Raw genomic sequence first — 25,513 nt, forward strand, 5'->3', positions numbered from 1 at the left:
ATTAAGACAGTGGGCTCTTTTGACCGTTGTGAAACCCTAATTTGACCTGGGGACCAGTGCGTAGAACCATGGTCACAATGAGGGGCAAAGAATGAGATGTGACCGCATCTTGTCATGCGCTCGAGTAGGCTGGCGATGTCGATGCCCTCGACGAGAAGGTCATTAGCCTCGTCAGATTCGTTGGCAGAGACACAATGATATTCATATCTGGCATTCGAGCTAATTTGGCTCTGTGTTTCTGTCGTAACTCGATACTTCTAGGCCTACAGTCTACTCCTCCGCCTCGTCGTCCACTCGTCTCAGCCGTTCCCTTAGCATCCCTTTTTGGACCTCAATAACTTCGCCCAGAGTGACTTGTAAGGAAATCGTGTCCAACCTCTTCTTTGTTCTCCCCGCCCGCTTATACGCATTACCTATAATGGTCTTGGCCAAAGTCTCAACGTCACGGCCACTAGCCCATCCCCTCGTTTGGCCGAGCTTTCTGAACAGACGGTAGACTGTCTCTAACTTCTCCTCACTTGGATCTTTTGCTACCACGATGTCGATCTTGAGCTTCTGAACCTCTTGCCTGAGATGCTTGAGGCAAGCGTGCGAGTTCATGGCTTGGAATGTGATGTGTTCCGGGAATCTACTACGCAAACCAGGGTTGATTCGTAAAAGATGTTCCATCTCCGTGGTGTACCCAGCCAATATTATGACCATGTTATTCTGATAGCGCACCTGTGTCATTGCGTCGACCAGCTCGCTGAGAGCCTCTGCGTGGAATTCTGAACCACTTGCCAAGCGATAGGCTTCGTCAACAAACAAGACCTTGCCCAGGCCAGTCTCGAGGGTCTTGACAACTTTGGGTCCCGTCTGTCCCAAATATTGCCCGACGAAATCAGTGACCGAACAAACCACAACCTCGTCTGTGGATAGTAGGCCCATATCAAAGTATAAGCGCCCTACTTTCTGAGCAGTTGCCGTTTTCCCCGTACCTGGTGGGCCCTGGAAAATGAAGGCCCATGGAATGTGAGGTCTGGGATCAATGTCCCAAAGTCGCATACCGTCGACTAGGTTCTTATAGCCTTCGAACTGCTCGACGATCTTCTTGAATCCAACGAAACCTTCGAAAAGCTTAGCGCGACTTTCGTCAACCCGCAATGGCCGGTCCCAATCAGGGTCGATGTCACCAGACTCTATCGTAAATTGTATGGATCCTGATCTGTGGTCTGCGGATCTGCTTCGGGCGTTCATGCGTACTTTAGCTTGAGAGAGTAGGCTCTCAACATCTCCCGCATTTCCGAATCTCGGATTGATACGCATACGGCTCAAGACTTGTCGAGACACTGCGGCAGCGTCCTCGGTCATCTCAAGACCACACTCATCAACTTTCATATCCATGATTCGACAGAGTTCATCCTCACTGTACGTGTCGAAGCGCAAGGCAGTCTCCTTTGGGAACCGCCGCTGGAGCCCGGGGTTACTGTTGTTGAATAGTTGGCTCATCTCGGAGTCGTACCCAACGAGTATGATGCATCTGTCCTCTGGTTCCGCGGAGACATTCGCGACGAGGGTGTCAAGAACAGCGATCCTGAAATCGTCCGTATTGTTACCGGCGTCTTGGACGCCAGGATACAGCATATGTGCGTCATCAATAACTAAGACGTTCCCGTTCGCTTCTTCAAGAACTTCCTTGGTCTTCATCTCGGATTGCCCTGTATGCGGGCCGATCAAGTCGGAAGGATTTCGTAACATGACCTTCTTTCCAGAAAGAAGTCCAAGGTCGATGAGTATCTGGCCATATAGCTGCGCAACAGTAGTTTTACCTACTCCAGGAGGTCCGAGAAACAGCCTGTTGAGACCAATTTCAAGGGGCTTCATCCCTTGAAGCTCACGGCGGTAATTGGTCTGGGCAAAGTCGATGATGTCGCCAAATTCTCTCTTGACCTTTTCGAGTCCAATCAGACCCTCTAACTTTTTCCATGACTTGTTATCGTCCCTCAGATCTTTAGGATCCGGGCCCAAGAGATCCGATGAGGTGAAGAGGCGTTTCTGGTCATCGGTAGCTTCGGTGACGTTGCATTTTTCGTCGGTCTCCCTTTCATTCTGCGTACGTTCGCCCGGCAGAAATTCTGTTCGAGAAGCTTGAGTTAAACCCTGTTGGAACCATTGGACGTGTTCTCTTTGTAGCCGGAGAGCTTGCCGTCTGCATGCATTGTTTAGTTCTTTCTCTAAGTGATGTACGTTCGAGAAGGAAGCCGACTTCCGTTTCCGGGCCACTCGCCGTACCAAAGCATGAAGGCTGCGATTCTCGGGACCCCCTTCGATTAACATGCCCCGTTTCTGTATCATACGCACAACGAGTTGCGTTAGTTCTTCTTCATTGTAGTCTGGAAGTTTCAGTGGGCTCTGAAACTCCCGCAAAGCCTTCTCATTGCGCTCCATAGATTCAATCAGAATTTTGTTTCGCGATGAGATGATCAAAATGGACTCTGCCGCAGTCTCCAGAAGATCCTTAATATTGAGTGAGGTTCGGGTATGAACAGCCCCAAAAAGGTCGCTACTTTCACTATCGGAAGAATCATCGTCACTGCTGTCTGATGAATCTTCATCCTGTACATTCTCGTCCCAAAAAACAACCTGTCAATCGTCAGGACCTCACAGTACATGGCCATGAATATCACCTACTGTCGGGGGGTTGCGTAATGTGGTTTTCTTGGGATTGGGTGTCCCGAAAAATTTCCGCCCATGTACAGCTCCTATAGAATAGAGAAACTGTGCGTAAAGTTAGGCTATGGATTTCTTGCCTATACAAGATAGTCAATGGTACATTTTCTCCTTCTCTACAAGGGGGCTTACCTGTTCCATCTTTCCCATAGAGAACTAGGTGAAGTCGCAACTTCGCCAGGCGGAATCTCGTTAGACAAGGGTCATCTACCTGACTCTCCCTGACCCTGGCCTTCACGGCAAGAAAATGGGCCTTCACATTCTCCAAACCAACCATTGACATGACTTGGTCGAGATACGGGTTCTCTTCGCCGTCTTCCCGTTTTTGTCTCAGCCATTCTAGCCTTGACTGTGACCGGTCGTCAACATCCTCTGGCATTGTTTCACTGACCACAGACTTTGCCCATGAAGACAGATTGTCAACTCTTTGAGGTCTCGTATCATGTTGGTCATCTGAGTCACTACCGTCATTATTGGCCCGAACCTCCACGAAACCCTGGTGAAATGGCAGAGATCTCAGTGCGGCGCGTGACTGTTGCAGAGACCTTCCATGCTGTATATTTCCGTTGTGGATTTTACCAGTACCTTGCGTGCCATCTGCCTCTTCAGACTTCTTCGTCTCCGCCGTGTCTTCGACAGTATCTTTCTTGTGTTTCTGGCCCGTGACACTCTTCGCGGCAGTTTCGGTCGGCGTGTGGCAATTGCAAGGTTTCTGTGTCTTGGCCTCCACAACGTTATCAAGAGATCTCCTATCTTTATCGTTCTCACATTGAACGTTAACAGTGTGCATTTCTGCGGCGTTTTCGCTGTGGCCATGGTTCTCATAAGTATTCTCATTTTCTGAGCTATGATACTCCGTATCGACCGCATTCACGGCATTATCACTGCTTGACTGCACATTTTCGTTGATCAGGCCCTCCTTTGGCGTCTGGCGGCCGGTCTGCACCTCCTCGTCGTCCGATTCCATGTTGAGGTTGGGAGTATAGAGTCTAGATGGATGTTCTTGAATCCCTCGCCCATATGAGGCGTGGCCGATGGAGATTTTAAAGACAGTGTGTGTCCCACTTCCAATGATGACAGTGGTCGCGATTCACTCTCGTTTCATTTTGCCTGAACGAGCGAAAAATGAGGCAACCGCCGGCGTAGCCGCAGGCAGACTTCCTAAAGGGCGTGGCTGTAGGCAGTCATGCCGCAAGAACAGATACATGCAGGCGGCCTACAAGAAAAAAGCCTCATGCAGACAGCCTACGAGCGTGGTTCACAGCCTCAGCCACTGCAACGGGCTAGCCATGTCAGCCTACATTATCTCCCCTAAGCAAATACCGCATTGGAGGTATACGCCGTCAAACCTGCGGCATAGAAGTTGTTCGAGCGAGGCCTCCTGCGATTCTCAGTGGCAGAGGGGATGTTGATGCATTGACAACGATCGATCGATGCTCATTCAACTGCTTACCACCACGGGGTCGGGAAATTTCCTAGCCAACGCCTATTTCAATTTGCACATGAGTCTCAAATAATGTTTAGAGACGACCTAGTCTATTATTTCAGTGAAGCCTTGAGAATCAACTCCAATCCCATTAATGATAGTAAATACGTGCAAACTTCCAGCGAAGGGGCCGACTCTTGAGCATTCGGGGCTAAGAATTATGGCAAGTCATAGTTGTAGTCTGGTCTGATCTTCGTCTTCACCTCTCGCCGAATCCTCAACATTCTTCTCCAATCGCCCCTCGAACTTTTTGAACTCGTTCGCACTGAGCTTCCCCATATTGGTAGCAGATATTGTTTGAAGGGCTGAGTAGAAGTGTGCTCTCGTCAAAATACGTTCGGTTGTGTCATTCGGCTGTGAATTCACACAGTTGGTAGCAGCCATGACGCAGAGATTCTTGAGGTTTGACCCAGTGTACTTCGGGGTCAGCCTTGCAATGAGATTCGTGTTTATGTGCTGCAATGTCTCGCCCTCGAGTAGCAGGTCCAGGATCCCAGCTCTCTCGCTTTGTGTAGGAATGTTGAGATGTATCTGCACCGGTGCGCGTCGAAGAACGGCCGGGTCCAAGTCAAGAGGCCTGTTTGTGGCAAGCAAGACGAAGGGGGCCTTGGTGTCTATAACGAGACCGTCCCATTCCATGAGAAACTGGTTTAGCATTGACCTGATGTGTCTAATCTCGTCAGCTTTCCGTGTACCAAGCATTGCATCAGCCTCGTCAACAAAAACTATGCAAGGGTATAGTTTCCGGGCCAGAGAGAAGATTGCCTTGATCATCTTTTCGTCCTCCCCGTGATGCGCCTGCCAGATCTCGGAAGTTGAGATAGACAGCATGTTGAATCCTGATTGTTTTGCCATGCCTCTGGCCAACATGCTTTTGCCTGTGCCTGGGGGTCCATAGAGAATACAACCCGTGACTTTATTACCCTTGAGCACACCACATGAGAAAGCTTTCGGCCGTAGGAGCGAAAGCGAAGTTACTTGCTCGAGCTTGTTGATTATTGAGGGGTCAATAAAAACGTCTCGGTAGTTTGGCGCAATGTTGTCTGTTGCACAATATTAGTGGCGTTGAAAGCATTTACATCGACGTGTTTGGATTCTGACCCGTGTTGACGATGCAATCGAGTAGCATCTTCTCGAACCGCCCTTTGACCAAGCTCTTCCACTTTCGCATCTTCCGAGAGTGACTGTGCTGAGTTGCACTACCCAATATTGAGTCTAGATCGCTGTCGTAGACATTGAGATGTTCTTCGTCATCGTCAACGTCCTCATCATCTTCACTATTGCCATTACCCCCGATGGGCTTCCCAGATTGCAGGCGATGGCTCGAATGGCTATTTCGATTTTTTAAATAACTTGGGTGATTGCAAATTGATGAATCCGGAACTTCTGCAAGTATCACAGGGTCGGTGTGCAGGTGGTTATCATCCTCTTCCGAAGAGTGCTCGCCCTCGACTTGAGCAGTGAAACCACGTTCATCTGATTGCTCATGTTTCTTTGGATCCTGCTGCTGTTTCGTCAAATCTGTTTCCTGGTTCTTTCCGGGTGTCTGCGTCGGCAACTGGGAGGATCTTTGTCCAACAGGTTCTGGGTAAACAGGCACATCGATTGGATGGGTTTGCATCCCCAACGCCGTGAAGTAGGCGTCGAGGTCGCATGCTTTAGCAGTATTGCGAGTCATTTTCCTCCGCTTTGCCTGCTAAATTGCAAGATTATGAGACGGCTGTTCGAGACGGTTCATCGTAACAAAGATTCCCAGAGTTGAGTCTAGGTGGTGGTGAGGCGAAGCTCCTGCTTTGTACGCCTGCCTGTAAGACCAGCACCCTCACCGAGCTTGCATCAGGCAGCCATGGAATTCGCCCAATCGACGGGCAACCTTCAAATTCATGTGTGTGCTTGTATTACATCTGCAAGTGAGCAGCCACAGCGGCGTCCGGGCAATGCTGCCGCCCATTCCAAAGTGGTTCGCCTTAAGTCTGACACCAAGTCCGCCTCAGAGGCCTCCATTCAGCCTGCCTCCAATGCCTGACCGAAGCCAAAACAGAAGTTTGATGACAACGGTGTACTTGATAAATAGATTCAGTAGGGTTTGGGCCTAATAAAAGCAAAAGACTCCGTTGACCTGGGCCAGTGAGCGCAGACTTAAGGAGGAAGTCCATACCGAGCCTCTCGCTTCCCTTGACCGCATCTCTTATCTTCAAACGGCATCCAGTCGTCACATAAACACCACGTCCGTCACTGATAGACAAATCAACTGCTTTGAGGTCTTCACCATGTCTTCAAGATCGGCGACTTCGGGCGGAGGCCTGGATGAGAAGACTCGGCTAGAAAGCCAGTCGTGCGAGGCATCCAGTCCTCAGACTCCTCCCAGTCAACCAAACGCCTGGTCAGACCACAGTGCACCAGTTCGATCGAGCTCGGGCATTGAACCCCTGCCACTTCCTAGCCGTGTCAAATTGGGATCTGCCGGCGATAAGCCGAGAGAATTCTTCCGTAGGCTACGACGTCAGCCCGTCCACCCCGTCCACCCAGCTTGCCAAGGCCCCTCCATCAACTCTGAGGAACGTCCTAGACCCAGAGGTGAACCGGCCCAATGCGATTTCCAGGAAGTGCTGGATAAAGTCTTGCCCAGAACAGACGGTGTGGCCAAATATCCCGAGTTCGACGCTGCTGGGTTATATGTTCAGTCTGAAGAAGTTCTGAAGGTTTTGTGGCACGCTGAAACGGAACGATTAATAAACATTGCTAGGAATCCGGACATACCACTTGAATTTTCAAGTAGGAAGTTCTTTCAAGGAGACACCGAAAAGGGCTATCGGGACATATCCAATTTATGCCAGAAAGTCTTGATAGCTCTCTCAATTTGTCTTCTCGAGAACGAACAGATCAACTTGGAGCACTGTGCTCGGTTTTCCAATCACGAAAGGCCCTTGAGCTTCATCAAGCAATTCTCTAAGGGCCAGACTATCTTAGAGAGCGTTGTGGGCATGGGAAAGGCCAATTTCCTTCAAGAAACATGTTCCAGCCTCGGGGCTACTTACGAGCTGCTCAACTACATCTCGGCAGTCTTGACGAGACTGATCGTTCAGACCTCGCCAGGCTCTTACTGGCAAACAAACGTTCTTAGTGTTCTTATCAAGCGAATTACCAAGATCAAGCTGTTGTTGATAGACCTACCCGCGAACTCTGTAATCGGTGCCGGAGCAGCAGGTGCCTTTCTGTCCAAAATCCGCGATTCCATTAGTACGCAACAAAAAAGTGGCGAAATGGATGAGGATGAGGAGTGCGAAGACTTTATGCAAATGGTCGAGACACAGTTGGAAGAGGTGCTCGTATCGTCTGAGGAAAAACAGGCAGCGGCTCATTGTGTCGAGCAAAGTAAGTTTCAGTTTGGGCTGAATTCAGCTTTGAGGCATATCTTGATATCCATGGGATCCACCAACCGCGCTGGCCTTCCATCATCGTCGTTCGAAATCTGTGCCGTAGCATATGAGACGGGTTTCGAAGGTTTCAAGGTATGTGGTACACTCGCTCGAACTCGTTCTGTATTCTGAACCTTCTATCACAGGCGCTTTTGTTCCAAGATAGAGATCTTCAGTATTCGGCAACGTCGGACCTTGATAATATGAATACTGCACATTCAGCATTCAATATCCTCAACCAGATAGTCATACATCTCAAGCATCAAAACCGCGAGCAGGAAGAATGCACCAACGGCCTGAAAACAACTTTACAATGGAAATATTGCGGAGATGAGGACAATCGGTCGGGTCAGATCGATATCGATCTTGCGGGCTCCAGCCAACGTCTACGACTCAGTTCCATGGACGAAGTCATAACTGTGATGGTACCTCTAGCGATGACTTGCCCGATCTTTTTGGCGGATTTCACCAGCTTCCGACATGTCATAGCTCTGACGGGTTTTATCCAAGATGATGTTCAGCCGCTAGCGGAAGGAAAGTTCGGGGCCTTCTTCCGCATGTACACCAGTCAGTTCGACAGTATGAGGAGACCAGGCGTTCTTCATCTTTCTGAAGCCCTGGACTGTGGCTTTTTCTCGCGGTCCCGGCTAGTGCGGAGCTCACACCCTCCACCAAAAGAACAACATGAGGCAACGCATCAACTTAATGAACTCAAGAGGCTGACAAAGTACATGGATGAGTGGGTCGTCGATGAAACATGCGTAACGGTGTCTTGCCCAGGATATGTCTGGGGCGTCATTTTTACAGCCGTTCTATTTGCAGCAGGTGGTTTGGGGGTCGGCTTCAGCGTCGGCCAACGGATCAATGGTGTTGATCCCTCGAATTTGGCGACCTACCTTTGGGTTGTAGCTGCTTTTATCGTCTTGGTCGGAAAGAGCATGAAGGTCAAAGAATGGACATGGAATGACTTTCTCCGGGGGCGGGTTCGCTGCTGCTCAGTTTCTGAACTACAGTCAGTCACTAGGATAGATGGGCAGCTCATCATCGCTAAACTCTTGCATGATGAACGGCGCGGAAGCGTACTGGAAATCCGTGGTCCTTACAACTCGGCTTTCCTCAGAAGATCTCCTGATGGGTTTTCGATCGATAAACCTATCAGCTCGTCAACGCTCTTGATTAGCGGTTTGACGATGCTGAAGGTTGTAACGGCAAAAGGGCACGCCTTGGTGTGCCTCGACTTTCGAAGGGGAACAGATTTGAGAGTCATCGGCCATATCCCAGACCCCGAAAAAGAGCATCTGATATGTGAGCAAATCGATAGATTACAGCCCGGGGTTGGTGCGACTGCAGATGGCGCGCAGCATCAAACCAAACATGCCTTTTCGCGATCCAAAGATTTGAAGTGGAAAAGGGTACAGGGAATCTACGAAAAGATGGATGCCAAGTTTGTATGAAGGCAGTTGACTTCAAGGCCAGCTAAGGTGGTCTAGAATTTCCTATGATTAGATAAGTGATTTGAGTTGAGCATGTCAAATTCAAAGTTTATAGAGCTTGCTCAGCATTCGAGCCTCAAGCAGTTGTTAGCTGTTCATTTTGATAGTTGATGAAGCGACCAAGGTCAGCGCCATTTTTTCGAAGCGGAAATCCCGTATCTTCGGAGAGTACGGCAAACTGGGAAATGGCATCGAAAAGCTGCAACAAATTTCATCAATACAACAGGTAGATAGGACCAATAGTAGTTAAAGCAGGCGTTATATGTATTAGAACCACCCTGATGAATGCCAGTCATGTTCGATGCTTGCCAGGTTAAATACCTAGGTGCCAACATGTGGTGAGATAAGATGAAACAAAGCGATGGAAAGATACGTATCTGGGACTCAGTTTCTTGTGTATTCGGAAGTTGAATAATCCGTGGCTGTAATGTCGGTCGAGCACGGACCAGGAGTGCAGGGGCCAAGCGCATCTGTCAGTGGATGTGGGAAGCCCCGCCGCCTCCATCGCAGCTGCCCCCAAGGTCCCTAGCGGCAGGGAGCTCACAGAGCTAAAGCGAACATCACGTCGCGACTCCCCTTGCATACGCGACCCGCAACCTCATCTCAAGCATGCGCAACCGTATGTCGCAACACGCCCAACAGCCACCATCGATTCTCCAGTGTCAAATGCATCTATAGCGCTCGATGCGCCGCCCACCAGGCCGACCAAACACACTCTCATTACACTCCTTCCGACAAAATGGCCTCCACCGAAGAGGACGCAGACGCCATGGACATTGAGGTGTCGCCCAAAGACAGGACCTCGGTCGAACACGACATACACCAGTCGCTCGGTTCCATCAGCAACTCCGTCGAGTCCCTCGAAATGCGCGCCGATCCAGACGCGCAAGCTACTGTCACCGACTTCCTCGACTTTACCGAATACCTACCTTCCGATATGACGCGATCGTTGACTTTGATCGGCAAGCTCGACCAAACATATACCGAAGCGTCAATCAACGTTCACAACCTCACCTCGACCTGGGGCAAGCTACCTAGCATTCCTGCCGAAGAGCGTCCATCTCCAGTACAGTTGCGCGCAGACATTTCTGACAGTCTGAACCATGCCGTCAGCTCGCGCGTTTATGCGCACGCCGAGGCAGTTCGCATGTCTGAGAATGTCAACCGTCACTATAATCGCGCAAATACGATACTAGCCAAGTTGAAGAACCTGCTGGAGAATTATCCGGCGGAGGAACAAAAGAGTCCCGTGGCGACTTCCAAGTCTCAGCTTGTCCGAGCGCCGCGGGTGATGCGAAATGAAGACGGCGAAAAGGTGCGAAGGCCACGAATCCCCAGGATTACTGTGCCTGGCGAAGTGCTGCCGCCTTACGACCAATTTGTGGCGTACTCGGACGACAGCGACGAGAGCTCCGAAGAGGAAGATGACGAATCCCTTGGCCGGACGCCAGCTCGAACGACACCAGCACCGCGGATCAAAGTTGTCAAAACCCCCAAGGCCAGGCCCCCAAAGACACCAAAGGCTGCGTCCTCAGCACGACCTCCAAAATCTGTTGCGGGCCCGGCTGCCGCGCCAACTCCTGCTGTTGTGCTGCAGCCTCCGCCAGAGAATGCCGTGATAGGAAGCGCGGATGCTCCCTGGTTGCAATTAACGCCGTGGGAACTTGCTAGGCTTAGAAAGCGCATGAAGAAGAATGCAACCTGGAGTCCAAGCGATACCATGATTCTACGAGAACTTAAGACACTCGGCCGTGGAATTGATGCCTACAAGGAGGCGAAAAAGAAGGCTGAGGACGAGGGCAGAGTCTTTGACCAAGTGCCCGCGGCTCTGGCTCCTGATGCTGAAGCTGGGAATAAACCAATCCCAGAAGGTGCCATTAGCGCCGCTGCGCTTGCGTCTGATGATATCCAGCTAAGCAATCGGGGCATGAAGCTCAACGAGGCCAAGAAACTCAAGCGAGAGTCACTGGCTAAACAAGCCGCAGAAGAGGCGGAAGAGTCAGCCAGACAGTTTAGGGAAGCTGCAAGGCTTTTGATGTCTCATGAAGCATCGTCGTCATCGGTCGCGAACAACAACAACAATAACAACAATAACAACACTACTACACCCTCCACTTCGAATAATAATCCTGCCAACGCAGCTGCAGATCAGCCAAAGGGTGCAAGCAAAGCGAAGACTCCAGCCAAGCCAAAAGCCAACGGCAACAAGCGGAAAAGAGATTCTTTCCCAGAAGCCGAGGCCGAGAAGCCTGAGCAGCCGCCAGCTGAGACACCAGCGCCTCGTCCCGCTCCAAAGCGCACCAAAACGGAAACTCCGGTCCCACTCCCTCATCAGCGAGCCAGTCTCACTGCACAATCCCTAGCAGAGCCTCCTGTACCGCCTCCTGTTCTTACACCAGGCGGTACTGCGGTCACTCCTAAGATGACGACCCCAGTGCCGATACCTGTTCCCGGACAGGATGGCTCGGCCATAGGCCCTGGCGCTGCGGCTGCAAAGCCGGCCAACACATCCGCGCCGGCTTCTTCACCAACTGGTTCAGTTGGGCCCCCGGCTTCAGTCGCAAGCACTGTTCCGGCAAGTATACTGACCAAGCCACCCGCGGAGACGCCAATACCGCCACCCGTTCTGTCTCCTAAAAAGTCTACCACGCCCATTCTTCCTCCGGTGCGTGACTCTGCAGCTCGAAGGGAGACAAGGGGGGAGATGGCAAAGAAGAATCAGCAGCAACTGGAGAATCTTACTCCGGTGCCGGCGCCGCAGATTCCGCAAGCACAGCGCTCGTCGTCCGCAGCGCCTTCGATCAAACAATCGAGCCCGCGTGCGGCGACACCGGGTACAACACCGGTGCCCGACGGCCAAGGGAGACGTCCCAGCTCGCGAGGAAAAGCTATGAGTCAAGAGCCACAGCCTTCGCTAGCAACTGACCGACCCCGTCGCGCTAGTACCGCGCGGAATACGCCAGCTCCCGAGCAGCGACAGCAGAGCAAGAGGACTAGAAAGCCTGTGCCTGGTATCGTCAGCAAGACCAACGCTGGAGGCAGCAGTGCCGTGGGTAAGCGAAAAGCGGCTCCCAAGAAGAAACGCGCTCAGAAAAAGGAAAAGGGCCAGCCGATCGAGATCGAGTTGGAAGAAGACGACGAGGGTAATCCAATCGACCCGAAAGAACCACGATACTGCGATTGCAACAGAGTCAGTTTTGGCGAGATGATTGCGTGCGACAATGATGTAAGTACTTAACGTCCAGCTTGAGGTCTAGGATTGCACTGACATTTGCTTCTTTTTTCCCCGTTGAAAAGAATTGCGACAAGGAATGGTTCCATCTAGAGTGTATGGGTATGACCCATATTCCTGCGCGCACAACGAAGTGGTACTGCCCCGACTGCCGCCTCCGTTTGAACATTGGGGAGAAGGGCGAGATTAATGCTAGGGGGATTAAGGCTTGAGAGGAGGTCCCAGATGCGAGGTATGGCGCTGAATTATGGGGAGAGAACTCTAACGGCGTTTTGGAGGGGATTTTAGGAGCGAGGAGTGAAGTTGCCGGGGCTTATGATGGACAAAGAGCCAGTCTTGTATCAACAGTAAATGAAAGCTGCACCACGGTGTGGCTGTTACGGCACCCGAAAATTGCTATAGGACAGATGACGATGATGCCCACTTCTCGTGCCAGACCGTGTGGTAAAGTTTCTTTGCATAAAGGTATGTCTTCTGTACCGGGCTTCTAATGCCAGCTTCGGGCAACTACAGTACTCCGTACACGGGACAGTTCGGCACATGTGGGGCCGGACAGTGGAGATTGGCATTGCCCATTGGGAACCTACCCTTACTCTAATGCTCGAGTGACCGAAGCCTTAGCGTGGCCGGTTGCAACCCCACGCAGTCTCGAAACACAAATTTCTAAAGACATTGCTGTCACCAGCGTGTTGATCGCGCACAACCCTCGACTTCAGGATTATTTGCTGGTCAGGGGTTGTATTGCCCCGAATTCTTCTCAGAAATTTCGTATCGTTGCTAGTTGTCGAGATATCCGGGGTTGATGTATTGAAGGTGTTGAAAGTCAAAAGTGGTTGAATGTGGTCAGTGCGCATGCAACCTTCCTAGGTTGATGTTGGCGATGTGGATATGAAGCACCCCCCCCCGGTGCCCTGGGTATGTTTGCTTCTTTTCTTCCATGCCTTCCCCTCTTCTGTTCTTCTCCTTGTCTCTGAGGTTTGTTGCCTCCTGTCGCTTTGCCTTCTGTTTTCATTCTCTCCTTGCCTCCGACGCGTCTCCAAAGTCAGCTAATACGCGTACGAATACGTCGCCCATCTTTACTTTTCACACCGCTGTTGCCAAGGCCTTTTCTAGAGTACTTTGACCACTTATCCGAGGATAGAATAGTACTGAAAATGGGGATCAAGCAGTTTGTTCATGCTTTTTGAGCTTCTGTGCATGTACATCTAAACTTAAGCTTACTGATTCCAGTCAATTGCTTTAGGTTCTGGGACCTCGCGGGAGAAACTGGCGTCAAAGTGTCCTTGGCACAGTGGGCCAGTGATCACTTGAAGGAAAAAGGTCGCCCGCTGCGCATAGCAGTTGACGAGGCACACTGGCGATACAAAAATATCCCGGAAAAGAGAGTAGCCCAAATCAAGAGAGGTTTGGCGTTCATTTTACACATACCTATTCTTCCCTGCACTATCCCGCACCCAGTTGACATGTTTTGGGTGGTTTACATGTCATCGTTCTTCCTTCTGAAGAATCAAAATAATCAGACACTGACAGTCCGAATACAGACAACCCAGGTTCTCTTCCAAGAGAGAAGCAAATCCTAGAACGTATCCTTCCGCTGCAGCGTCTCGGTATCCACTTGCTATTCGTATTCGATGGGGACGGGCGTCCGAGCTACAAAAGAAGCCACAAGAGAGGCGGTCAACTCGAAACTACTACCGCTGATCTGAAGACCACACTGGATCACATCCGCGTACCCTGGTACCAGGCCCCAGGAGAGGCAGAAGCCGAGTGTGCGCTACTCCAACAGAAAGGCCTCGTTGATGCAGTCTGGTCCGAAGATGGCGATACATTCATGTTCGGCTGCACCGTCCTCATTAGGAATCGGCGCGATGCAAAGGGCGCAAAGCTCAAGGAGGACGCAGAACTTTTCGAGTTTGAGAAACTCTGCGAGTTGCAGAAAGGCCTTGACAGTAAGGAGAGCATTGCACTCCTTGGTATGCTTGTCGGATTTGACTACGTCCGCGGCGGACTGAAAGGCTGCGGAATCAGTCTAGCGCAGCATCTTACCAAGAAAGAGGCTCTCGTGGATGAATTTTCGCATATCCAGACGGAGGAACAGGCGACAAGATGGCGAAAGAGCTTGGAAGCATCGATCGACGATATTCTACAGGATAAGGTCTTAGGACGGAGCTTGCACTTCGACAAGGGCAAGTCTAACATGAAGAAGTTTCCAGATCTTGAGGCTCTGAGAACTTGCCTATCGCCAGTCGTTTCCGGCTCGGACGCTCTCGAAAGACTCCCGTTCCTGCAGGGCGAGTGGTATCGTATGCATACGACCGAAACCCTCAGAACCTCAATTCCCTGGATGTCGCAACATTACTATTCGAAACTCGATGCTGCTGGGTGGGTTCAGATATTCATACCCACGGTGGTTAATCAAAAGCTTCTCAAGGGGAAAATCGGTTCTCGGGATCTCTTTGCCAAATTCGCCAAGAAGAACAAGGAAGCCCCAACGACCCCCGTCAAACTGGATCCTCGTAAGGCATTTCCTGGTATCGAGAACATCTTCGTTGGGTCAGAGTGTGCGATCGAGAACGTGAAATTCGAATTGCTCGACGCAATTCTGGAATTTGAAGCGAGGAAGGAACCCCCAACAAGATCGAGAGCACGGGCAACTCCTCTAGTAAGTTTTGCTGCCAAATTTCTTTTTGTAACTGATCTCTTTCTGGCGATTGGAGATGCGTTCTCTGACACCTGTATACTTACATGCGGCGCTCTTGAAGTCAAGGGTGACACCGAAGACATCTCACGGGACTTTTTGAAGCTTCGACCACAGATTCTCACTAAATACAATCAGAAGCAGCCTCCCGCAAAGAAGGTTCAGGGCAAGAACCGAGTTAGGCTTGTTGGCAATCATACTGCACCAACAACCACAAGCCCTTCAGGCCGTTCCCGTCTATCTCAGGCTGCAACGAATGCAACGCCAGCGAGTCCTGTCGATCTCGCAAAGAAGAAATCTACGAGCCTCGACGCAGGCCAGAGCAGCAAGGAGACACTAGGAGACACACGATCCCCAAGCTCTGGTCTTCGACACGGCAGTACCTATACTCTTGATGGCGAGAACTCCCACGAGGAATCGGTCTCCACTAAGAAGAGAAAGCTGCAAGACCCGATTGTGGAGGATGTACTAGCCGAAATTCCCGGGATGAAAGCGAGACGAATGATTCTTGAGATGGCTACATACTCCTCTCAGGAGTCCGCTCGATCAGTTCCCGAGTTTGAGATGTACTCCTCTCAGAATTCGATCTGGACTACCGAGGCAATAGGAGAGAAGCCATGTAAGGAGGCTGTCGAGGAATCTGTGACGGGTGCCGGTGGTGGCACGATTGAAGATCCATTCATTATTTGATATCTTTCAAGCTGGCTATGAGTTGCTTGAAAACGCTGAATTGCTACCAACATACCCGTAGGAAGGAATAAGAAAAGAACAAGTAGGACATTACATCCCTTCTCATTGAGTGATTCAGAGCCCATTTCAAGTGTCCTCCTGCTCCATTTCCGACGGAACTTCCGAAAGACGCAAAGGTGCAGCACTCCCATATCATTACAAATCAAACCCATAACACACCAGAAGGCTCTGGACGGAAAAGACAATAGACGATGAACGTTAATTCGCAACAAATCTAAGTTAGTGAAGCAATGAGAATTGTGTTCCTTTCCCGAGGTAAATATTCCCGTTCCGAAGCTTCCATCGGGTGCCGTCAGGGCTTCCGGGCCGAAGACTTGTGGGGTGGTACAAACCCCCCCGCCCGCCGTCCCGCATTTGAGAAACGGGGACGGATATAAACGTCACCTCACTTCCTCACACACGTGCTCTGCATACCGTATTGCCGTACACGTTACACTCATCATTAATTCTGTACCAATATAACCAACTCGTTCGAACGACCAAGGCCTTGACGCTCGGCAGTCATTGCATAAAAAGAGACGGAAAATAACCATGGCTTCATATGCAGCTACAGAGGGCGTGGAGCCCAACGACAGCTACTCCAAAATGGAGCCGTTTTCGGCGAGCCAGACGGCGATGGAGCGGGACCTCCGACTCCGGATACGGGACTTTTACCGGACGAGCGATAACAAGGAACTTAATGAGCGTTGGATCGAATTCTACACGCCTGATGCCAAAGTCAAGATTGGTCCGGCGGCGGCCGAGAAGCATGAGAGTGAGTTTGCTACCTAGCCCATGTGCTAAAAAGACACGGGACGGCTGACATGTTTGTAATATCAGACCTCCGTCAACTACGGGCGGACATGTGGAGCTCAGTCGCGGCGAGGAAGCACTGGATCACGAGTGCGATCGGCTCCGCTACCGAAAAGGGTGTGCACGTCATGCTCAAGGGGGGAGTTCGGAGGAAGGGGTTGGATGGTGGTGAGAACGTGTTCAGCTGGGCGGGTAGCGCAGACTGGGTGAAGCAGGATGGGGAGTGGCGGATGGATGCATATCGAGTCTGGCTCGACCAGTGGGCTCCCATTGAGGGGGAACTGCCTTCGGTGTCAGAGTTCTAAAGTGTGACATATGACGGCGCAGGCTGAGCGGGATATCCAGCAGTGTGAAATGCGCTGAATAGCAACAAGAAATCGATGTGAACGGGGGCAATCGGGCCATTGAGATGTGTCACTCAATCATTGAACGAGAGACGCTTGACAATTGGCGGCGCAATGCGATTTGTCGCAGCCACCGTGTTTCGGCGAAGGCATTGTTCTACCGTCTTTAGCAGCGAGCAGATTGGTCTTGAATTCATCGATGACGGCAGATTCATCCGGTGATGGCTTCGACCTCAGACCGCCCCATGCGCTTGCTTGCGCTTCGACGGCGTAGCGGACGCGGCTGGCCCCGTGCCTTGCATTCATCGCGCGTCGCCTCGTCCAGGCTTCGTCTCGCGTCGCTACGCCCCATCCGAATGGGTTGCTTAAGTAATTGGACCGAGGGTAGCCAGAAATTTAGGCATTGCCTCAACAAAAATCATGACATTTGCCGGCATCTCAATTCTTGAAACGGCGATGATGGAGGTTCGCAATCCATCCAGTAAAGCTGAAGACGAGGTTGGGGGGAATGAGGAGGGGTATCCAGGAGAGCCCCTCCATACGTCAGCTATGGTGCGTTGTTCTCGTGGTCCACGGTAGAGCTGTGAGTGGCTCGTTCACCTGACGTGGTGCCCCCCGTTCCTCCACCGAGGGGGGTCAGGTGTCTTTGTCAGTCGGACGGTCTGGCCCTGAGCCGCCGAGAGTGTGGCAGTTCGATGGGGAAGCGGTGCGATAGGACGGACGGATGACCGACAACGGGAGGATACGGGATAACGACGGCATACCCCAGAGGGAAGCCAGGATGCAGGACCACAATCTTGAAAGTGTTTGGCGGCAAATGAAGTCGACACCGTTATTTTAGTCTGGAATCCGTCCATAATTCCACCCCAGGAGGAAGCTTGGTCCAGTCAGCGTCGGTAGAGACTGCGCCGCTTGTCATCAGGCCAAAGCGGGATGATGGCATCGGTTACCAGCCCCAGATCGTCACCCTCAACTATCTGTCGTCCGTCTTGCCGTCGTCCGTCTTTCGTCTTCAAAGGTTGCTGGCAAAGAGGCAACGCACGCACAGCCCAGGTGTCAGCAGCTGGTCCCCGCTCCAAGGATGGCTTGTTGGGGGATTTGTGATGGGATTTGTGATGGCAGTGGTCTCTGGCTTGGGCATTGTAGCTTTTGGCTGGACGTCGCGCCGTTGCCGCCTGCATCTCCGGCCTCGGCAAGAGACTCTGTACCGGTATGTGTATGCAGAGCTGAGCTTAGGTAGGCGTTTGATTGACTTTGTGAGTGTGTGCGTGTATACCTAGGTACTAAAGTGTATGTGTGTGTGTGTGTGTGTGTGTGTGTGTGTGGCAGACACTTCGGAGATTCGGTAGAAAGCAATGGAAGAAAATGTGTCAACCTGATGGTGGACGGAGGAGAGGGGTCTCAGACAATATTGAATTCGTAGTTGAATCAGTGTTCCGTTCCTCTGGCATGACGAGAGTGTGACTTGGTCGCTTCCGTCAGGAATATTGAGGACAGACGAACTGATAGCGCTAGGTACTGCGCGCGTACTCCGTGCCTGCAATCAACTAGTTTGTGAGAGAGACAAGCCGGAAGGCGCAAATAAAGGAGGTAAGTAGTAAGTTGAAGCTTAGCCAGGCTGGGCTGGGCTGGACTGGACTTGACTCCGGTTGACGAGGTCCAATGTAAGGTAAGATACCTTAAGGTAAGGTAAGAAAGGAGTGAGCGAGAGCGAGGGCGTGTAAAGTGTTCAGGAGTGCCTCTTGAGTCTTTAGAGTCTTGAAAGTGTTAGCCACGGTATCCGCGCCCGCTGCAGCCCAGCATGTCTTCCATTGTCTCTATGGGTACGAAGTAGGTAGGCACGCACCTGCCATACTGTTGTTGCTGAAAGGTACCTGTTCGTAGGAGGATAGACAGCCGGGACCATGTATCATCCGTCAGCTGGTATGGTCATGTTCGAGTTCTCCGACAAGCAAGAGCTGCGGGCGGAGGTACGAGAAAGGGACATGACCAGGTACACAGCACCGGGGCCCCCCAGACTAGCAGTCTCAAGACCCAACCAACCCCCCTTGTCTGCTGCGAGCTGTTCCAAGGTTGGTGCGCTGTATCTGCACTTGTATCCGCGGTGCGCGTCCTGCCCGTGATGTGCATCGCAGGTAGGTACTTGCCGGCGAGGTTCAAGCCGAGAGTTACCTCTGGCCTGGAACCTCCCAGCTCGTAGATGCAGTTGCAGGACAGTGCCAATCCAATCGCAGAATTCCACCCTCTCTCTTCTGCTTTCCCCTCCCCCTCTCTCAGAAATGCATCCCAGCAAGCTGTCTGCACTTGACACCCCTGTCACCCTAGTTCAGGTTCCTCCAACAGACTCAATGAGATGGGTGGGCATGGAGGGGTGGCTTGGAGAGGAGACTGGATTGGGGGGCACCGCGCCGTACTCGGGGGTGATGGAGGCGGGCAATGGAACCTGAACAACTGGGGCGAGAGAGCGAAAGCACTCCAATGCCCCGCTTCCATCCCGCGGGCGGCAGCTGAAGGTACCTGGTCTGCCTCAGATATGGCTTTCATTGCTAGGTAGTAGGTCAGCAAGGTTCTGTTGTGCCTGGATCAGATATGTCGTTATGACTGAGGATGACTGAGGCGTTGGGTTGTTAAGTGTGAGAGTTGGCAGGCCTCTCGCATACCAAACGAAGCAACCTGGAACCGTCAGAGAGGCCCTGTTACGTGCCCAGGTGGTGCAATGTGGTGTCTTGTTTGGACAGCGTGCCCGACTACCTTTGCCCGAAGGTACCATACCTTACCTAAGGTACCGTGGTAGCTGAGGGATGGAAGGAAGAGGAAGAGGAAGGTCTCCCATCCCTATCTTATCTTAGATGCCGCCGCCGCCGTGGAGGGGGTGGAGATGGGACAGACCACCCCTCCGGCCTGACTTGGACCTGCTGCTGCTCTCCGTGGCTGATGGCGGGGGGGGGGGCAGAAGGCGGGCACGTACCAAATCAAGCGCAGCCCACCTCACCTACCTACCCGGAGCACACCTCACCCCAACTGGAACTGGAACTGGACCGGACCTGGGACCTGCCTACGCTACCTGACCTGACCTCACTGTCACTCACTCTTCCCCGTGCTCTCTCCTTCGACTCATCAACATCAACAACTCAAACAACGATCCACGATAGCAGCATTCCCGTGAACACAATAGTCACGTCACGTCCGTCACGACCTGTCACGTCCTTTCCTCTTCTGTTTCATTCTATAGATTTCCCTTTGGCCATCCTAGTAATCTCTCTCTTGCTCTCCACTTTGGCAGCGCCTGGAAAGAAAGCCGCTCTTTATCGTCTCTTTACTGCTTCTTCCCTTCACTTTCACCTTCAACACCGACGTCCATCTTGCCTACCCAACGGTATTCGACTTATTCCGTCTTGATTTGCCTGCCTCTATTTGCCACGCAAAACTGTCCATATTCAAAGCATTTACAAAAAAATAGCCTGCGGCAGCCTTCGTCATCCGAGGTCATCTGCCGCCTTTGTCGACCCTTCCACGCGACTCTCTAATAGACCAATAACTCAAGTTTCGTCCTTTCCACCCTAACAACAACCCTCATACGACGATACCGAACCACTTGCCACGATACTTGCAAATTCGTTTCGCATCAACTCCCTCGATTTCCCAATAAGCGGTACAGCTGGCTTGCGGAAACGCAGGTCCTTGGAGCAGGAGACTGCTCCAACTGCCGCGCAACACCACTTGAATGCCGAGTAAGTTCGGGTCTCTCTCCTCTGCGCTCCTGGGCTGTCATACGCGCTGTAACCCATGTAGTAATGGCATACTCATCATCTACTTCTCTACAGGTTCGAAGAAGGACAGAAAGAACGCGAAAGATGGTGCAGTTAGCGCCGCGGTGACGAAACTCGCCGCGGGCAAGTTCGCGTAGGTTCCCCTCGACCCCTGCCTGTCATCTTAGAACCCCGCGATAGTCGGCGTTGAGTCACTGCTGCAACCCCTATGACCATTCTGGCTTTGTCGCGACACCGATGGCTAACAACCTCAAAGAAACGGCAGTCCTTCCAAAAGCCCTCCATCCGATGCATCGTCGCCTCCCGTTCACTCTCCCGATATTAGACCAATAACTCAAGACCCGTCCCCATACGATGGGCACCCCACTGTCTCGCCCTCTCTGGATGCACTTTCCACCACCTCGGCATCGGCTGCAAGTACAAACCACGACTGGGCAAGAGGGGGGCTCGCTGGCTCTCCAGGCAACTTGATCAGTCTCATGGGCGAGTCACCGCCCACTCAACCTTCCTCCTACGAGGACTCTGGTCGCCTCCACCACGGATGGGCCGTCCAGCGCCAGTCCCTGACGCCCCAAACTGCCTCGCCTTCTCCTCCCAACAGCATGCCAAACCATATGAAGCGGCCTCTCAGCTTCCAGATGGACGCGCAGTTTCCCCTCGAGGCCTACCATCAGCCGGCTGCAGCTGCAGCATACCGTCGCAGCTCCATGCAGTCGCAAATGTCCCACGCCCGAGTAGGCCCCCAACCCCCGCTCCCTCATCAAGCCCAGCCGCACTTTTATAGTGCTCCCGACATCGACTTTGATATGGCTGCCAAGGCTGGCATGAAGGCCGGTGACAAAGGCTATTACTTTGGCTTCGATTCACTTCCTGCTGCACACAACGAATTCGCTCCAGGATCAGACAACGTTGCGCTGGCGGGCTATGAGGGTGGCCTCGAAGTCTACTCAGTCAGCAAGCGCGGCTTAGACCGTGTTGCCGGTCTCAAAGGGCTGCGAGGAGGCGTATACGATGCCAAGGTTCTTCCTTGGTCAACTCCTGGAAACAAGGTTGATGATTCTCCGCTTGTGGCTGTCGTCATCCACGGGCCTGTGTTACCACAGACATCGCCAGAGATTGCAATCCAAACAGCAAACGACACCATTACCGAAGACAAAGCCGATGTGCCAGGTAGTCCTCGAGCCGATGGCAGCCAGAAAGGAGGCCCTTCCGGTCGCTTTACGCCGGCCATCGAGTTTTACCAGACATCAGTCGAGCTGTATTCTCTCAAGACTGGCAAACTCGTCGATGTGCTTCTACAAGCTCCCAAAGTCCCACTGTCAACACCAGTCACAAGCCCGATCTTCAAGGCGCCGCCGCCGACGGGCGCATTCACGATCAAAGCTGATGCCGGAAACATTGCAATCGCCTCCGGAACCAGTGGAGAGTGCTGGGTCTACCGTTCCATCCTCGATTCCAACGACGGCATCGTTCGCTTCGGCTGTGTCGGTAAACTCTGGACTAGCCTCCAGCAGTCCCCTCGAGGAGAGGTTGCCGAGGATGCTGAACGTCGCCACTCACCGGCGCCTCCTCGTCCCAACCCGCAGATTCCAATCTTGTCGCTCAACGGGAAATGGATTGCGTACTGCCCTCCGGCGGCATCCTCGCAAATCGCTCTGCGCGCTCACGTACCGGTGGCCATTCTCGGGAAAGCTCCGGGCATCTCTTCAGTGACGTCTCCCGTGCTACCCGCAGTTACCGGGTCTGTCGATTCTCCCATGGCCGAGAGCATGGTCAACAAAATAATGCGCGAAACAACGCAAGAGTTGATCTCTGGAGCAAAGTGGGTTGGCCAACAAGGACTGTCGGCCTGGAACTCGTACTGGAATAAGAATGCGAGCCAGGCACCTCCGATGCAGTCTCGATCCCCTCCGGTGACAGCTCAGCAATGGGCCGGCTCGTACCCTCCTCGGCACGACGCAAACCAATTCCCGCCGACACACGGTACACCTGGACAGGCAGTGACTAAAGACCCCGGTCTCGTCTCTATCCTCGACATGGACAGCTTGCCAACTTCTGCCACCTTGCACCCGCTCATCACCTTTGCATCTCCGCTTGGTTGCAGCTTCTTGTCCTTCTCACCGACTGGAATATCTCTGTTCACGGCGAGCGGCAAGGGCGACGTGCAGACTGTATGGGATCTGATGTGCATTCAGTACACCAAGTCGTCACCTCTTCAGGCGGTCGCTGCTAACAACGCAGTTGGTCCACGAGTGCGCCAGGTCGCGCAATTCTCACGGATGACCGTTGCTCGGATCGTCGACGTGGCTTGGTCGAAACCTAACGGAGAGCGGATTGCAATGGTCACTGAAAGAGGAACCGTTCATCTTCTCGAAATGCCATTCAGTGCCTTCACTTGGCCGCCGCCTCGTCGGCGCAAAGCCACGGAAGAAAATGGTGCTCCGGCGTCAGATGCACCAAACTCGGCTGTCTCGATTGCATCCAGTGCCTTCGGCGCTGCCTATCATGCCGCCAGACCCTTGATCACTCGGCCGCGTAGGAGCAGCGTGAACGCTCAAGGTTTGGCCGGTGGCAACTTTGTCGATTCAGCCAGTGTTGGAGGAAGGGCCATTGCTGCGAGCATCAGCCATTCCCTGGGCAAAACCGGCGTCGCTTTAAACCAGCTGCGCCACACGGGAGACAATCGCGTTTCTCTGCCACAAAGCTCACTTCTGCCAGCTTCATCATGCGTCGTATGGATCACTGGTAGAAAATACCATACTCTGTATGTGGTCGGCGACGGCCTGGTGCGAACATTTCCATCCAAGACTCGTCGCCCGTCAGCGGCTGCCAGCAAGCAGCGCACACCTCGAGGACTCCGATACAAGGACTTCAAAGTCCCTGCACTACCCGACGATGGCTTTTCGCAAGCCGTTCGACAATTCATCGACTCAGACGAGTATCTGGATCTGTCAGACCGAGAGATGGACGTGGGCAAGACGTTAACGCTTGACCCGCGCGCCAGACCGCTCCAGGTCGACCTGAGTGCGGAAGCATCCATCCCGCAAGCCGAAATTGAATCCAGCGCACCATACCAGCCGTTCCATACGGATAGGCGAGTGGCTTTGTATGAGTACGCAAGCCCACCCGCTGCCCTGCCACCATCGCTAGCTGCGCTGATGGCCGATACCACGTTAGAAGATCACGCAACACCCAAGCAAAAGAAGAGACAGCAGCGTGCGCGCGCTCAAGAAACGGCTCTGGAAACAAATTATTCGCAACCTTGGGCATTTGGTCAGCCACTCAACCTGGTGAAGCTCGACACTGGACACCTCTCAGTTTCAGAAGACGAATTCAACATTTCGGACGATCACCGCGCGCTCCCGCTGTCTTCGATGGAGAGAGTTATGCACCGTGGAGAGAATGGCGATGAGATTGTTGTTACAACCCGTCGAAGACGTGGGGCGAGGCACACGGAGGATGAGGATGGCTTTTTCGAGGATGACTGTGAAGTGCTTGACTTTGCAGATCAAAGAGTTTGAAAGAGGAACCACGAGGCGTTTGGAGCTAGATTAGACCAGGAGTCATTTCTTGCCATGATTTTGTCTACGGATATCAGGCATCAGCCCAAAGAGACATGCGCGGGCCGAGGCATGAGATCATGGGACAGGATATGTACTTGGCCGGTCGTGCCACTCACTCCTTTATTGGTGATTTTTTGGGGGTTCTCTCTGGCCTAGGGTAGTACCTCCTCGAGCATAATCAGAGTAGAGTAGCCTTGCTTGCTCTTGAGGTGAGCAGCGCGCCCATTCTCCAATAAATCCAGCTTAGATACCCATCTTTGAGCTCTCGCAATTGTGGACCCCGTCTCTTTTGGCCCTCATGTTCCATGCCCGTGTATCGTCGTAGACATCCAACAATAACCTGGACCTCCCAAGCTTCGACATGCGCAATAATTGATAATAGTTTCCCACTTCCGTATCCTTTACGCCTTCTTCTTCGCGGCAACCTTGGCCTTGGCGGCCTTCTTCCTGTTGCTGCGGATCATGACGGTGCCTAGGAAGGAGCCGACGACGGCCGAACCGAGGAGGATGAGAATGACGGGAATACGGATGGCCCAAACGCGCGCAGGGAAGAAGCTCTGGAGAGGGTGGCCCTCATCAACAAAGGGCTGTGGCAGGAGGTGTTAGTCAACCTTGTTGGCCTGTTCGCAAAATAAAAGGTAATGAGGGAGGAGGTGGGTTGGGCTACGTACCATGAGTAGGGTCCAGATGGAGTAGTATGTGAAGATGACAGAGGCAGCCACGAGCATGGCGAAGCCGACGAGAGTTCCGCTCTGTAGTGTAAGAGAATCACTGGTTAGCTAGCTGTTGGCGATGTTTTGGTTCTTTGCTTGCTTGCCCTCCCTTGTTGCGCTCGAGGGTGGGATGCTGGCTATTGAGTGAGTGCGGGCGGGTCCCGCCAACTCGGGGGGGAGGAGCCATGTCAACGTACCATTGTCGATTTTATTGAAAGGGGTGAATAAGGAGTGTGAAGAAGGAATCGACGGGATGGGCGCGCGCAAGTGGTGACCGGTGACTGTGTGAATGGAAAGGCCGATGTAAAAGAAGGGTCGTGGGTGATTGTGGGAAGGAGGTCGAGATGAGGTAAGGCCAGTTAAGGTAGACGCCGATCGGGAAAATTGTCGTCGCGATTTCAGGGGACGAGGGCGCGCCTGTACTGGACCTCTATGGCTGCTGGGCTAAATGGAGCTGCCACGGTTGACTGAATGACTTGAGGTGGACGGTGGACCTCTGCTGCCAAATGCCTTAGCTAAATCCCCTTGCAATTGGGAAGCTCCA

At 52.5% G+C, this 25,513-nt stretch overlaps 9 protein-coding genes across 9 annotated transcripts; 5 read left to right on the forward strand and 4 right to left on the reverse strand.

The window, feature by feature from the left end:
* Positions 1–98: 98 nt before the first annotated feature.
* Positions 99–2,863, reverse strand: BDP55DRAFT_647091 (P-loop containing nucleoside triphosphate hydrolase protein). The gene is made up of 2 exons (XM_060573749.1): positions 2,671–2,863; positions 99–2,622 (listed from the first exon to the last, which is right to left on the reverse strand). The coding sequence occupies exon 2, from the start codon at positions 2,425–2,427 to the stop codon at positions 271–273; it is 2,157 nt and encodes a 718-aa protein (XP_060435140.1). The 5' UTR covers positions 2,428–2,622; positions 2,671–2,863; the 3' UTR covers positions 99–270.
* BDP55DRAFT_265128 (uncharacterized protein) lies at positions 2,509–3,882 on the reverse strand. Its single transcript, XM_060566368.1, has 2 exons — positions 2,671–3,882; positions 2,509–2,622 (listed from the first exon to the last, which is right to left on the reverse strand). Exons 1-2 carry the CDS (start codon positions 3,674–3,676, stop codon positions 2,591–2,593), a joined length of 1,038 nt encoding a protein of 345 aa, XP_060435141.1. The 5' UTR covers positions 3,677–3,882; the 3' UTR covers positions 2,509–2,590.
* Positions 3,883–4,363: 481 nt separating this feature from the next.
* BDP55DRAFT_541756 (P-loop containing nucleoside triphosphate hydrolase protein) lies at positions 4,364–5,816 on the reverse strand (the record flags this gene model as incomplete). The annotated part of the gene is made up of 2 exons (XM_060568250.1): positions 4,364–5,238; positions 5,297–5,816. 2 exons carry the CDS (start codon positions 5,814–5,816, stop codon positions 4,364–4,366), a joined length of 1,395 nt encoding a protein of 464 aa, XP_060435142.1.
* A 649-nt stretch (positions 5,817–6,465) lies between these two features.
* Positions 6,466–9,068, forward strand: BDP55DRAFT_541964 (uncharacterized protein; the record flags this gene model as incomplete). Its single annotated transcript, XM_060568267.1, has 2 exons — positions 6,466–7,707; positions 7,761–9,068. 2 exons carry the CDS (start codon positions 6,466–6,468, stop codon positions 9,066–9,068), a joined length of 2,550 nt encoding a protein of 849 aa, XP_060435143.1.
* Positions 9,069–9,617: 549 nt separating this feature from the next.
* On the forward strand, positions 9,618–12,761 carry BDP55DRAFT_647100 (uncharacterized protein). Its single transcript, XM_060573750.1, has 2 exons — positions 9,618–12,333; positions 12,405–12,761. Exons 1-2 carry the CDS (start codon positions 9,847–9,849, stop codon positions 12,549–12,551), a joined length of 2,634 nt encoding a protein of 877 aa, XP_060435144.1. The 5' UTR covers positions 9,618–9,846; the 3' UTR covers positions 12,552–12,761.
* An 816-nt stretch (positions 12,762–13,577) lies between these two features.
* Positions 13,578–14,770, forward strand: BDP55DRAFT_536799 (PIN domain-like protein; the record flags this gene model as incomplete). The annotated part of the gene is made up of 2 exons (XM_060567889.1): positions 13,578–13,743; positions 13,881–14,770. Coding segments are annotated over 2 exons (1,056 nt in total), but the record flags the coding sequence as incomplete, so codon positions are not given.
* A 1,548-nt stretch (positions 14,771–16,318) lies between these two features.
* BDP55DRAFT_627115 (uncharacterized protein) lies at positions 16,319–16,884 on the forward strand (the record flags this gene model as incomplete). Its single annotated transcript, XM_060571709.1, has 2 exons — positions 16,319–16,541; positions 16,607–16,884. The coding sequence occupies 2 exons, from the start codon at positions 16,319–16,321 to the stop codon at positions 16,882–16,884; spliced, it is 501 nt and encodes a 166-aa protein (XP_060435146.1).
* A 3,763-nt stretch (positions 16,885–20,647) lies between these two features.
* Positions 20,648–24,214, forward strand: BDP55DRAFT_627116 (uncharacterized protein; the record flags this gene model as incomplete). The annotated part of the gene is made up of 3 exons (XM_060571710.1): positions 20,648–20,654; positions 20,748–20,826; positions 20,950–24,214. The coding sequence occupies 3 exons, from the start codon at positions 20,648–20,650 to the stop codon at positions 24,212–24,214; spliced, it is 3,351 nt and encodes a 1,116-aa protein (XP_060435147.1).
* Positions 24,215–24,696: 482 nt separating this feature from the next.
* BDP55DRAFT_504756 (dolichol phosphate-mannose biosynthesis regulatory protein) lies at positions 24,697–25,008 on the reverse strand (the record flags this gene model as incomplete). The annotated part of the gene is made up of 2 exons (XM_060567655.1): positions 24,697–24,843; positions 24,928–25,008. Coding segments are annotated over 2 exons (228 nt in total), but the record flags the coding sequence as incomplete, so codon positions are not given.
* Between the last annotated feature and the right edge of the window lie 505 nt (positions 25,009–25,513).

The sequence above is a fragment of the Colletotrichum godetiae genome (assembly GCF_030913485.1).
Source record: "Colletotrichum godetiae strain CBS 193.32 chromosome Unknown BDP55scaffold_4, whole genome shotgun sequence".
NCBI classification, from domain to species: Eukaryota; Fungi; Ascomycota; class Sordariomycetes; order Glomerellales; family Glomerellaceae; genus Colletotrichum; species Colletotrichum godetiae.